Here is a 13,401-nt window from a genome sequence, read left to right on the forward strand (position 1 = left end):
GTGTGGCCATGTTCACCAAAAAAAATTTCACCTCTTGTCACCTCCAAATATGTGGTTGAAATAGATATGTCCAACCATGTGTTCAGAGTGGTTCCAGGGGGTACGAGCAAGTCCTAGCTTCCATGAGGTTAAGGACTTTGCGTGGTGCTGGGGAGGAATCACATGGTGTGTTTAGTGTAGCAGCTGTGCTTGTTCTCCTGTGGTTTGAAAGTAGTCGTGCATTTTTCCCATTGTGTGACCCAGGCTGAAATGCATGAAATTAACATAGATAGATTTTTTTTTTTTTTGAGGAAGATTAGCCCTGAGCTGACATCTGCTGCCAATCCTCCTCTTTTTTGCTGAGGAAGACTGGCCCTGAGCTAACAGCCATGCCCATCTTCCTCTGCTCTATATGTGGGACGCCTGCCACAGCATGGCTTGACAAGTGGTGTGTAGGTCCATACGAGGGATCCGAACCGGCGAACCCCGAGCCACTGAAGCAGAACATGTGAACTTAACTGCTGCACCACTGGGCTGACCGCAGCATAGATAGTTTTTTTTTCAGAACATGAAAAGAATTTGCAGTTCTGACCACTGAGTGCATTTGGATGGCAAAGCTGCATGTCTTCAGAGCACAGAATGATGCCGCACCTTGTTCCTTTCTTCTAGGAGGAGCATGGAAATCACTGATATTGTATAACGTTTCTCCCTTCCTTCTTTTCATTCTCCACCTCCATCCACAGAGTCTCCAACTTAATTGACTTTCTCTTTCCGTAGGCTGGCCTTTGCTCAGTCCAAAACTATAGGACATCGATTGCAAATTGTAATTACAAGTGATTCTCTTAGAGAGTAATTCTTTGAAAATGCATGATTTCAAGGCTTTCCCCACTCCCTTTAGAAGGGATCTTCAAAACAGAATCAGTATATACTTCCTAGCTGAATGGTAAGCTTCCAACAGGGAAAACGCAGTTGACCAAATATTAAATCTCAAAGTTCGTTTCATCTGTTATGAGGAATGATTGGCGTCCCTTCAGAGACTAACTGTTTACACACGCTTTCTGACAACCAGCTGTACCTAGAGCCTGTTTTTCCTCTTCTCTCTTGTCTCTGGAGCAGCATTCGTTATAACCTTAGGCGGGTGACCAACTTTAATCTCAGTAATCCCATCAGCTCCTTGCAGGATTTTTAATGCCAAGTAGAGTTTTCTTGGCCACCTGCACATCCAGATTCTCCATCAGCACATGAAACTCTCATTAGCATGAGAGGCCCACCTAGAGCACTGAGAAATACATGGAAAATCGGTGTAAAAGGATGCTGTCAACGTTTATGGGCCAGGAGACTGATTCAGACCATCACCCCCATCTGCAAGTCTTTAGTTTCCAGAAATTCACCCTTGTGTTTGTTTTTGAAACCAAGCTTTTAGGAGGAGGGAGAAAAATTAAAGGCGTGACTTACTGCAAAACTAATAATAAACAAGTCATTTTGTTTGTGCTGGAACAGACAGATGCTGTTTGAGTACAAATGTGTGTTTATCTTGAGTCATTTAGGAATCTCCCCAATTGTGCAGATAAAACTTTATGCGGAGACTAGAACAACAGCTTTTGAAACAGAAATATACCTTACCTGTACATGCCATTTAATCTTTTCTTGGTCTTTTAGGTTTGAAAATCTCTTTCAGCTGCTGATAAAGTAGAAAGACGTGTGTCTTAACTGAGGTCAGCGGGCCTTGGAAGGGCGTTTTGCCAGCCTGCCTCAGTGCAGAGCTGTCTCCACTGCTTCTCCAGGAGGCTTGCTCGTGAGGCTGCTTCTCAGAGGCCGTGAGACAGAGAAACACAAAGATCACAAAAGACCTGAAATGTGCATTCATTCCCTAACCACACAAAACTAGAATTCCAACATCTTATGAAAATCACATGTTAATTAGATGAAACCATGGAAACCTATAGTTACACCGTGACATTTTGACGTTGTTACTTTTTCAAAAATACAGGAAGGGTATGGGGAAAGTCTAAGATGCCATATACATAAACATCTCATGTCTAAACATCCTGTGGACATCATGCTTGCAATAACTTAGCTCTAAAATCAAAAGGTGGAGAAGAGGTTTGAGTGAGGTATTTGAGAACATGGTAGATAAAATCTAAAGATGATTTAAGCCCCGCTGCCCTCTGTGGTAACTTCTTGGAAGAGGGATACTTATTAAGTTAACGAGAGGTCATTTGATAAATCAGTGAAAAGGAATACTTTACACAGCATGGACCTAGCCAATGAAACTCATCATTCAGCAGACTCTAGCTTTAAGTAGTGGACTTTTCAAAGGACTGGAAATTTTATGAGTATTTACAATATTTGCAGTTATAAATACCAAGATAAGAATAATCACATTCCTAGCTTAAGATTACAAGTTAGTTGCCCAAACGCTTTAATATTGGCTTTAATGACGGGCAGTTGGCTTTTGTTTGGAAGAAGAGTTTCAGATCTTGTCAGCAATGCTCGACTTAAACTGTGTTGAATTTAAATTCAACAAACGTATTGAGCATCTGCTGTGGATTAGACACTGCATGTAGGGCGAGGTGAATTTAAAGTTAAAGAAGACTCTCCCTCTTTCAAAGGAGTTGTCATCTAGGTACTATAGGCAAATCTACACACACACACTCCAATTACCCAAATGACTAAGGGAAAAAAATATTAGGGTCACATTATGATGGTTAATGTGTGTACAACAGCATCATTATGCTCCTCATAGTAACCATGAGAAGCAACTAAATGGGCTAAGCATTGGGATTTTTGTTGGAGAGAGAAGCAGACTAAGGCTTGGAATGGCTAATTAATTTCCTTTACATTGTCCAGGTCATTCTTAAATGTCAAAGCTACTGAGGTCCTCCTGGTACCTAGGCTTTTTGGCCACCACATGCTGCCTGCATTGCCCCAATTGTTTCCCTCTAGTCCTAAAATTCATTGAATATTTTTACTCCAGTCTATTTACTCTGTATTGAGATTTATTGTTTACTTGACTTTTTCGCTCACTGACTAGAGGGAGGAATCTGGTAACCTTCCCTCTCTTTCACCCAAGTATCTAGCACTTATTTGGGTTATAAATGAATAATTGCTGGTCACTAAGTTCCCTCCGCAGTGCGATGGATATTAGAAACAAAAAGGCCCACCATTATAAGCTCAAGTTCTCAACTCATTGCCCTCTCCTTAAATGTTTGAGGAGCAAACGGTATGATTTTGACAGCAGTGTGAATTCCTGAAGAAAGCATCACGCAGTTTAAATGCCATTTCATTGAAATGTTTTATTTTAAATGTAGATATAAACCTGGCGTAGGACTGCAGAGTGTGCCATTAGGCTCAAGAGAGACGTCTCTGACTCATGCAGATGGAGGTTTAGCTCTCTTTCCCAGGAATGCTTGGATTCCCAGAGGTAGTGAAAGCGTACATTTTAGGAGAATTACCTCAGCAGTGCAGTGCATGGTCATGAGCTTCGAGTTTAATTACAAATAAGATTTCATTGTCTCTTTGTCACTACCCAAACGCTTCCTGGCCCAGACTGTGGCCTTCATGAAGGCCCACACGGAGGATGATGCGTGGAGGGCAGGGTGGGGGGCACTTATCCTTGCTCTCTAAAGGAATTTCGCAGGGAGACATTAGAAGGAAAATATTCATCATGTCAGATATTATGAAATGTGGGCAGTTGAGTGGGATTTCTTTTCCTGTTCCTTCTGCCTTTAGCTCACCAACCTTGGCTCCTTCCCCAGCCAAAGTCTTATCCTATCCTATGAGGCCCAGTTTGAATGATTCAAATGACCTCTTTTCCATAAAGCCCATTCTTTCCTCTTCTGCAAGTAACGTTTCCTTCTTCTGAATCCCATAATGCCTCATCTCTCGACACGGAGCCAGTTCTGACTTTCAGTCTAACGTCATCATTATTTCTGCATAGGCCTACTTGCCTCCAGAGCCTGGCATACAGTAAATGTGTGTTGAATTTAATGGATTAAAAGTTTTTATCCAGACACTTGGCATCCTTCAGTTTACTTTAATTTCTATGATGTGTGAAGCGCCATAAGTGAGCTTTAAGACATGTCTGGGTGAGCATGTATCCTGGCTCCATTTATTAGTTGATAGTTTGCCCCGAAATGTTTTTAATAACAACAATAATGATAAGTGCTTTATCTACATAATACAGTCCTACTGAAATTCTGTGCAGAGATAATAAGTTCTGCTATTACGTTTTCGAGCACATGTCATCCAGACCATCCTTCACCCATTCTTTCATTGCCATGCCCTCATTGTTTTGGCAGAAACAATGTCAGGAGCCAGAGACCTATATACACAATCTTCTTGATCTTACAGGATATCTAGAGTCCCATCACTGTGGTCAGCTAGATCAGTACCACTTGACCTGCCATCTTGCTCACACCTACCTACACCATGCAATTCCTACTCTTTAGGTCTTTGCTAGTTTTCTTTGATATTGCACGTAAACAATTAACAGATGGAACTAGGAGTTATAGCAGGAGAGCCTGTGCCAGCCAGTGCCCTCCAAGTAGTAGATGCTCGCTACATGTAGTAGATCTTTGCCGAGTAAACGCCTCTCAAGAGCACATGCTACGATTCTCCTATGAGGCATATAACTTGGAGATCTCCAGCGTGTTTATATATATTGGAAGCTGGTCACATTTTTTTAAAAACTGTAGAATACTTATTTTTTTCTCTTAAGAAATTCCAATTAAGTAATTTTTATTGTAGACTTTTGAAGTTAAATTCTTAACCAAGTTTCTAGAGATTACATTTGGTCTGTTCTGCGTACTTGTCCTCTTTCCAGATCAAAGGATTATGTTCAGGTTTTCAATTTAATGTAACTTACAAATAAGCATTCAAAAAGTGTTAATTAAAAATATTCAGTCCCTGAGGCTTTTACTGCCCAACAAGAGTGCCTGAGTGTCTCAGTTGGAAGAAGGGACCATTTAAATGTCCTCTTCTTGACTGACTATCAAGGGTTTCTGAGGTACCTATCTGTGAGTTCACATGGTATTGAAGCAAAAGACTTCATTTTAAAGAAGAAAAGAGTTAACAAGTCTATGTATGTCTTAAAAATGTAAGCAATCTTTTCTAAAGCACAGAGATTACTCAACCTTTCTCCGTAACTCTACCTGGGAGTTTTAAGTTGTCTTAGATGCTGATTACCTGTATCTTCGAGTCTACAGGAACCCCAATACTATTTCATTTCCCTCTCCTTTGTTATCAGAATATATTGTGTCCTGATATCCAGATTTTTCAGGTTTATCAAGTAAGAGAGCAATTAAAATGGAATATTTGTCTGATTTTTCTCAACACAATTATATATGAAAATATGAAAGGAAAAAAACCCCCTAGATTTTGCATAGAATATGTGAAATATTCCTCCTCTATTTTTCTTAACTATGTTTCGTAAATTAAGGCGTGTCATGGTCGTGTGCACTGCTTTCAAACAAAGGTCCTTCAAAGCTTAATGCTGTGTCCATCTAAGCGAGGATACGGAGTGGTGGTAGTATCTCCATCCTAGAGCAGCATTCTTTTCCTCCACGTTCAGTCTTTATGGTTTCCATATTGGAGTGATTTGAGTAGCTGGATCCTGGAAATGTCTCTAGCTGAAATGCTAGAGTATCAACAAAACGGAGTCCCTTTTGTTTCTTTTAGCCAATGCTGCTTGCCAATTTTAGCAACTACAGCAGATTTTACTATTCAAACAGAACCAGATGGAACTCTAGTTTAAAGAACATATCAGAATTAAATATTTCTTTTTAATTAGTTGCTTCTGATTTATGCAAAAAGATAAATTAACACAAGAGTGAGAGAATGTGCTGTGAATCCAGACGCAGCAGAGCCCATGTGAGCATTCTCTTTCTATGGGCCAGAAAAGACAAAGGGCAGCCCTTGTTTGGGGACCTGTTCTTCTTGCCCCTTTTCTTGCTGTTTTTCTGCTGTGAGTGCAGAGGCAGTGAGGGAGGCCAGCCTCCCCCCTGCATCCGTGCCGTTACAGCCTTATCTAATGTTGTTCTGGCTGGCCAGCTCGCGTCTTCAGATAGGAAAATGCATCTGCTCATTCACTTGGGATTGTCTTACTATCAGCACAGGTTTTGTTGCACCGATAATTTGTTTCTACCCAGGAAAATGCTTACTTTAATTTAACTGTGGGGAAAAAAAACATTCATTCAAGCAATTAAGACCAGAATGGAAATTGGTGAGGTTCTTTCTGCACTGTACTTTTCTTATACTTGGATATTTTTATTCTTTACCAGAATTTTAAAACATTTCCTCATTATCTTTTACTAAAAGTGATCCATCACCATCGTCTTGTTTTTCAACAGCCTTTCTGAATCATTTGCAAAGTTTTGCTTTCCAGTAGCCAGTGTAAATTTTAAACTGATAGTCAAAGCAATTATAAATGGTTTCATATTCTCTATAATTATGCAAAATATTTCATTTCCAAAAAGAATATAGGATTTAATTATTGTTTACAAAGAAATTCTAAATTACCTTTTGTTAATTATGGTTTTTACAATACGAATTGGGGAACGGCACTGGTCTCGTGGTTTGTACGTGGGCCACAGATCTGATCTGGGTTAATTCCTGGCTCAATACACTGGTAAGTTACATGACTGGACAAGGTACACAAAGCAGTTGGTTTGTCCATAAAACCTTCCTTGTATGATTCTTGTGAGAATTGAAAGATCGAATGTGTGTAGATTTAGCCCCTAAGAAAATGTCTGACATGTAGGTGTTGCCCCATGAATTTTCTACTAATAACAGTAATTTTAGCCATCAGTAATTTTTCTATATAATATAGTAATAGTGAAAAAATGTATAAAGAGATGGAGAGTTATGTCACTGACTATAAAATGGTTGTCTCCCGATTGGTAACTATAAAAAGTCCAAGATCCTAAGTTAAGGAACGGAAGGTGCTGTAAATTAAGCCCACAGATCCTAGAACAGCATTGATGTTCACATGCTCAGGCTCTATCAGAAAACATGTGTGTTATCTAAGGAAATGAGACAATTGCTTAAAAATATTTTCTTTAGCTTGTAGTGTCTAGCAATGAATTAAACAGCTCTTTGAGTCATCAGAGATGCTCTAAAAAGAATTCCGACACACTCCCCCCAGAAAAATATTTTTCCTGTTTTTAATCAGACGTCAGTTCTTTGTCCTTTATTTTTTCAGGCTCTTTTATTGACCTGCCTTGGGAATGTTAAAAGCTGGTAAACGCTCCCTTGCCAACGCTAGCTCAATGGGCAGTATTTTATTGAGCAAGACAGATTTTCATCTTAGAAATGAGGCTTTCCACATTATGACATTACCAATAGCTGGTTATGGATTATTATAGAAAGCCACGATATTCATTTCATGGCTCAGAGGCTGCATGCTGGTGTTTAACCAGCAGTTTGCGAAGGTTTGCCACATGATTTACTACACAATGCTAAAACGTGCGCTTTGTCAAGTGATTCCCAGGAAAATGCCTGCTCTCCTGGCTTCTCTTTATCTGGGGAATGTGTTTCCTGTCATTACTAAGACAATGCCATGGCCATAAAATCCATGTGGATTATACCTGTAGACGTTTTACAACAAAGAGCGAGTCAAGAGCGTGGTCAGGACCCATGTCATAGGGGCCCTCACCCCACAGGAGCTGCGAGGACACTGTCCCCTTCCCCAGAGGTGGATGAGAACAGCTGTTTTTGTCTAGTAGTGTGGCTCTCCCCACTCAAAATGAAAGTTGAGCTTTCTTCTTCCGTAGCTGCTGCCTAGCAGTGTCTTCTCTTTGTGTGCGGAGCACAATTAAAGTAAGACGGAGTAGACTTTCCACCAGCAGTATTCAAATTTTATATTTATATTGGAAACAGGATATCATGTTGGGGGACTTCTGTGGATGGTGCTGTAAAATAACTCATAGAGTGGCCACTGGAACTCAAAAGGAGTTTGATAAACTTCTGTAAAATAGTCTACATACCATCAGATAAGTACCAGATGTTTGTGTTTGTCACACACACGGAGTGAAACGTTCAACAATTTTAGTGAATGCATTTGATGTTCAGTTCTGTGCGTACCCCCTCCCATTATCACACCCCCTCACCATCACCCTTAATGTTAAGCAGAAGTATATCAAACTCAGATGTGAAATCACATCCATCTTCCAATTAAAAATAAAGCAGCTGTGAAATGATGATATTCTTTCAAAATAAGAAAATAGTGATTGGAGCACAGCTGATTGGATTTAGGAAATGCAGGTTACTTAATTATGGTTATTGTGTGTCTGAATGTTTATGGAAAGTAAGGAAGTATTGTTGAGGATGATGGACCCGCTAAAACACAGAGGGCTGACATTATGTAGAACTTCTCTAGGGTTGTAGCCTTGTCTTTCCAGCTGTACGTCTGGGTCTCCAGTCTTGTCCATTAGAATGAGAGGTTGTTGAGAGCTCATCACAATTCAAAAAGCTAAACCACTAAGAAGATGGCCAGTGGCTGATTTTGAATGGTTTTCATGACAACTGATTATTTTAGCTTCAAAATGACCAGAGCACAATGCTCTTTAGAGATCACTATGTTTCTTGAGAAATAATGTCTATAACGGTAAGGGAAACATGGTAGATTGTTTAGTGTATGTTATTTCATTCATCCATTTCCTCCTTCTTGCCTCTGCATTTCTTGCTCCTCATTCTCTCTAGAATGTTCTTTCCCTTTGTGTCCACTTGCAGACTCCTACTGTGTGTCCTTCAATATGTATCTTAGACATCAAAGTCAGCTGTGAAATGTCTCCAACGCCCCTACTCCAATTCTCTTGTAAAGTGTTTACTCTTTCCTCTGTGCTGCATCTCATTTTGTGTACATTGCCCCATTCTGTAATCATATGTTTGAGTTTCTCACACTTTACTGCTCTTTAGAGCCTCACCACTTACAGAAATTAGCAGATAAGTAGTAGTAAGTGTCCACTGAATGAATGTCAATCAAGTTGAGTAAAAATGTTCTCAGGTAGCAGACTGATTAAACAGATTGTGCTACAACCATACCGTGGAATACCATGAAGCCATTGAAAATGATGATGTAGAAAAATATTTTTGGCATGGAAGTATATCCATAAAAGCAAACAAACAAAATCAGGTTATCAAACATAGAAGTAATATGACCTCAATTTTCTAATAAAAAACATTCACGCTAATATTCACATATATTTTGCATAGAAGAAAAAACTCCGGAAGGCTATTATTGGTGGCTACTTCCTAATGGTGGTTTTATGGAGATTTTATTTTCTTCTTTAATCTTTTCTGCATCTTATGAATTTTCAATAGGCATCTATTACTTTTCTGTATAGAAAAGTACATATTCCTTAAAAGAAATCTTAAAAGCCTGGATGGAGGTAAAGCAAAAACACATGGTGAATTCAGTGATGGAGACATGAGCTATGCACTAAACATCCTGGGGTGAGAAGTGACTTACTCCGCCTACCAGATCAGAAAGAGGAAAAAGTCATTTCTAGTCAAAAGAGAGGAAAAGGTTATTTCAAGTCAAGTTATTACATGTCAAGGCATGTAGACAAAAAAGGCTTATCCTGTGTTAGGAATAACAAATAGTTTAATATGGCTGGAAGATATGGCTGGAGGGGAATAGGTGTAGCAGGTGAGACCGAAAAGTAGATTGGGGCCAATATCATGATTAGCAGAAATGGCTTACCGATGAGAGAGGCGTAAACTTGCAGGCATTGAGTCCTTCCGGGTCTCCTAACATAGACACCAGCAGTATGAGCAGGGGTGCTTCTGAGGCTGAAGGTTACGTATCTCCTCTCAAACTCTCAGGCATATGAGGGTCGCAGTAGGACATTCCCCAAAGGAACCTAAGAAGAAAGAACTTAAAAGAACTTCCCCAGTGTTGCCGGTTGGAGTTCCCACAGCGCTGGGGAGGCTGTGTCTTGTTAGAGCTCTGGATACCATCCGATTTTAACTGCACTGGGTCAGGTCCCAGCCCAATCATTTTATGGGATTGTCATTCATCCTTGCTAAACCCAGTGGCAGCAATGTTAGGAAGAAAAATGAATTGAAATTTCAAGTATCCCAGTGTGATAAATAAGAGAATCTGCAGTTGTAAAGCACAGCAGGAAGCTTTACGCATTTACCAGGGGAGGTGGCTAATGCATTTCATTGCTGTTGAGAAAAGAAAATATCTTTTTTTCTAGGAGTGATTCATGCATTTGCTTTCGGGCCTTTCTCTCTGGGACTTTGGATGTTTCCTATGTTGGGTCCCAGTTAATTCTAGTCAGTTGCTCCTTCCTTAAAGTCAGCTCTTTCTAGTGCCTAGAATTCTTCCAGTTGACCACCAGTTAACTTCTTTCCTACCTAGTAGCTAAATCTTACCCTACAAACAAAATTTTAAAAATAGGAAAAGGAGAATGAAGTTCTAGAGTTCTTTCAAATCATCCTAAGCTGAATATGCACTCTTGGGAACTTAATCATTTCCAGACTGAAGAGCCATTTGTAAGTTTGACAGGAAGAGTTTATTTAAATAGCTCTGCTTCATGCTTCCTTGGACATCAAGATTTTAAGGGCCCTTCAGCTTGAAAGTGGGCATGGCATTGGGCTTGATTCAATGGATAGTCAGTAAAGCACTAAGGGTTCTGAGAGCATTTGAAAACAGTGGAAATCGCTCAGTGCAGCCATGTCCAGAGTACCATTAACTTTCAGATTGCAGCCTTAGGAAATCAGAGAGTTTTTGCAGCAACTTAAAATCACCTGATTATTTGTCTGGAATAGAGTTAGTTTTAGGGGTGGCAGATAACATATAGAGCACCCAGTTAAATTTAATTTCAAACAAGCAATGTACCAGTTGTTAGTATGTCTCAAATATTGCCGGGAAGTACTCATACTAAAACTATTTGTAGTTTATCTGAAATTCAAATTTAACTGAACATCCTGTATTTTTATTTGCTAAATCTGGCAAATGTAGATTGCCTCCCATTTTTGAAATTTGTACACAAACTTGTACAAAGCATTATGGTTCACTTTTGAAAAAATGCAAATTTCAGTTAAGTATAGACACTTGATAGAAATGTGTTGGGTAAATATTTATTTGTTAAATTAAAATTTAAAACATCCACCATTATTATCCTAAAATATTAATTTCTATTAAAATCTTGCTCCTTTTTCTCTTAAATCTGGTAAAAGCAGTCAGAGCATTGCATTTACATCAGTAATCAAGTAAATGAAATAAAATTTGTTTTACATTGAATGGTACCCCCTTCCTTTCTAGATGGAATCTCCTATTGTTGAATTGTCTAACTTCAAGTTGGCTTCCATGTGCCAAGGATATTGCTGTTTTTCCTGTATGTACCTCCTGATTTAGTTTTGAAGGAATGGGCAACATGTTGATTTAACTACTTCAAGGGCGCTCAGGAAAAAGCAATTCATAAAGACAATAGTTATTCTTCATGAGGCAGGCTGTGCATAAAATAGATATTCTTTAGGTGTTCATGGCCTAGAGGCACTAGAACATTAATTGAAATATTGTTTTCTGAAAATTGCATTGTCATATAGTAACTGGAGAGCATGATTCAAAAGTTGTGGTGGGGGTGGTGTTGGGGTTTTTTTGTGGGTTTTTTTTGGCTTTTGTTTCTATTTTAAGGGAAAATGGCATTCTCTTGCCTCTTAATAATGAATGTACTGTTGAAATATCTTGTTATTGTTAATCAGTCATAATGTGCAATTTCTTTCTGTGTCCTTTACAAAATATTTGCCATTGATATGCGTTTCATTTCTTTAAAGTTTCTGTATTATACAGAAATGCAGTAGATAGAGGGTATAATAAATACAGGGAAATAATTTTATAGGAATAATCAAATGTATCCATAAAAGAAAACACTTCTAATATATAGAAATTAGTAATGGTTTTGTTTTAAGATTATTCTTGATTATTAATGATGGAAATAAGAGTAAAGAAAAAAGCTATTTTACTTTATGAAAACATGGAATCATGGGAAATCAGAGTGAAAGGGGCCTTCTAGCTTCATTTTACAAATGAAGAACTGGAAGCCTGAAGATGAAATGATTCGCTCAAGGCCCAATGGCCAGCTAGTGGCAGAGCCAGTACTAGAACCTTGAGCACCCGATGCTGAGATCCTTGTCCTTCCCTCTCACATCACAGGGCCATGGGAGCAAGTCAGCCACTGCAGACCTCTGGGATGAAATCACGGACCTTGAGGCTTTGATCATCCTCTGATCATCACTACTATGGTGCCCCGCAAGATTCTCACCTTCAGGGTATGAGATAGGCTAGTGAGAGTGAAGGCAGGGCTGCTGTGTTGAGGAGCTTCTCCATTAGACACTTAGCAGTAGAAGCTTGCAAGCCCTAGCAGTTGAGACATGGAGGCATCAGTCCTTCCTAGATGATGCCTCAGAGTCCACCTGCCTCTCAAGCTGAACTGCAAGAGGAGAGGCCACAGGAAGATACAGAAAAGGGAGAAATGTAGATGAAACAAAAATCCTTACTTTTCCCTCCTCCTCTTCACTCCATTCCATATTACAACTGTATAGCCCATTTCCCAAACCACAACAATTGTAGTGCTCTCAAAATCAGTATTGTTTCAGTCTCATTCTATTTGGAAGGAGGCAGGATGCTGAAGGGTGATGGGAAATAGGTCCATGTTAGACTGTAGTTCTAGTCCAGGCTTCTCTAGCATCTAATATGTGAGTTTGTCTTGATTTTCTCTTTGTAAAATGACATATATTAATGTGCTGTTTGGAAAGTACTTTTAATCTCTTAGAAGATACACCTACATGATATTGAACCCAGTTTTCTCTTTTGTACCAGGGATCAAGCAGTCTTGGTTGCAGCAATGAGAAAGGTCTCTTCCCGGTGCTTGCCAACCTAAGGCAATTGCTGTCTTATCATGTCTGTGCCTTTCTTTAGAAGGAAGGGAAATGGAGAATTAGGGTTTGTTGATGCCGGATGGAATTAGGTCTATTTATGCCAGGTGTATGAAAACCACACTGTGGAGCCCACAGGAAAAGATGCTCCAGGTCATGGTGGTGCAGGGATGAGCAAATGACCACGCTTGTCTTGTCTTGCAGGTAGACTTGGGCCTTCTGCGCTTTGTCACTGCTGTCGGGACACAGGGAGCCATTTCCAAAGAAACCAAGAAGAAATACTACGTCAAGACTTACAGAATAGACATTAGTTCCAATGGGGAAGACTGGATCACCATCAAAGAAGGAAGTAAACCTGTTGTAAGTTTGGCTGCGACCTCCTCAACCAATTCAGTCTTTGAAATGGATGATTAATTTTTACTTGTTTGTTTGGGAGCTTTCTGTCTGGCCTGGTTTATTTTTGAATTGATTTTAAATGAAGAGTGCAATTAGAGGTTTAAAATCTGACCAAGGGGTCTCGTGTTACCAGATCCAGAA

General features: G+C 39.5%; 1 protein-coding gene across 5 annotated transcripts in view; it reads left to right on the top strand.

The window, feature by feature from the left end:
- NRP1 (neuropilin 1) overlaps window positions 1–13,401 on the top strand; it is a 147,356-nt gene that overhangs the window by 83,107 nt on the left and 50,848 nt on the right. For all 5 annotated transcript variants that reach the window (XM_046678593.1, XM_046678594.1, XM_046678596.1 and 2 more), the window contains one exon: window positions 13,069–13,224. In XM_046678593.1, coding sequence (XP_046534549.1) covers window positions 13,069–13,224 — 156 coding nt within the window. The remainder of the gene's footprint in view (window positions 1–13,068; window positions 13,225–13,401) is intronic.

This window comes from Equus quagga, chromosome 12 (assembly GCF_021613505.1).
Source record: "Equus quagga isolate Etosha38 chromosome 12, UCLA_HA_Equagga_1.0, whole genome shotgun sequence".
In the NCBI taxonomy this organism is placed as follows: Eukaryota; Metazoa; Chordata; class Mammalia; order Perissodactyla; family Equidae; genus Equus; species Equus quagga.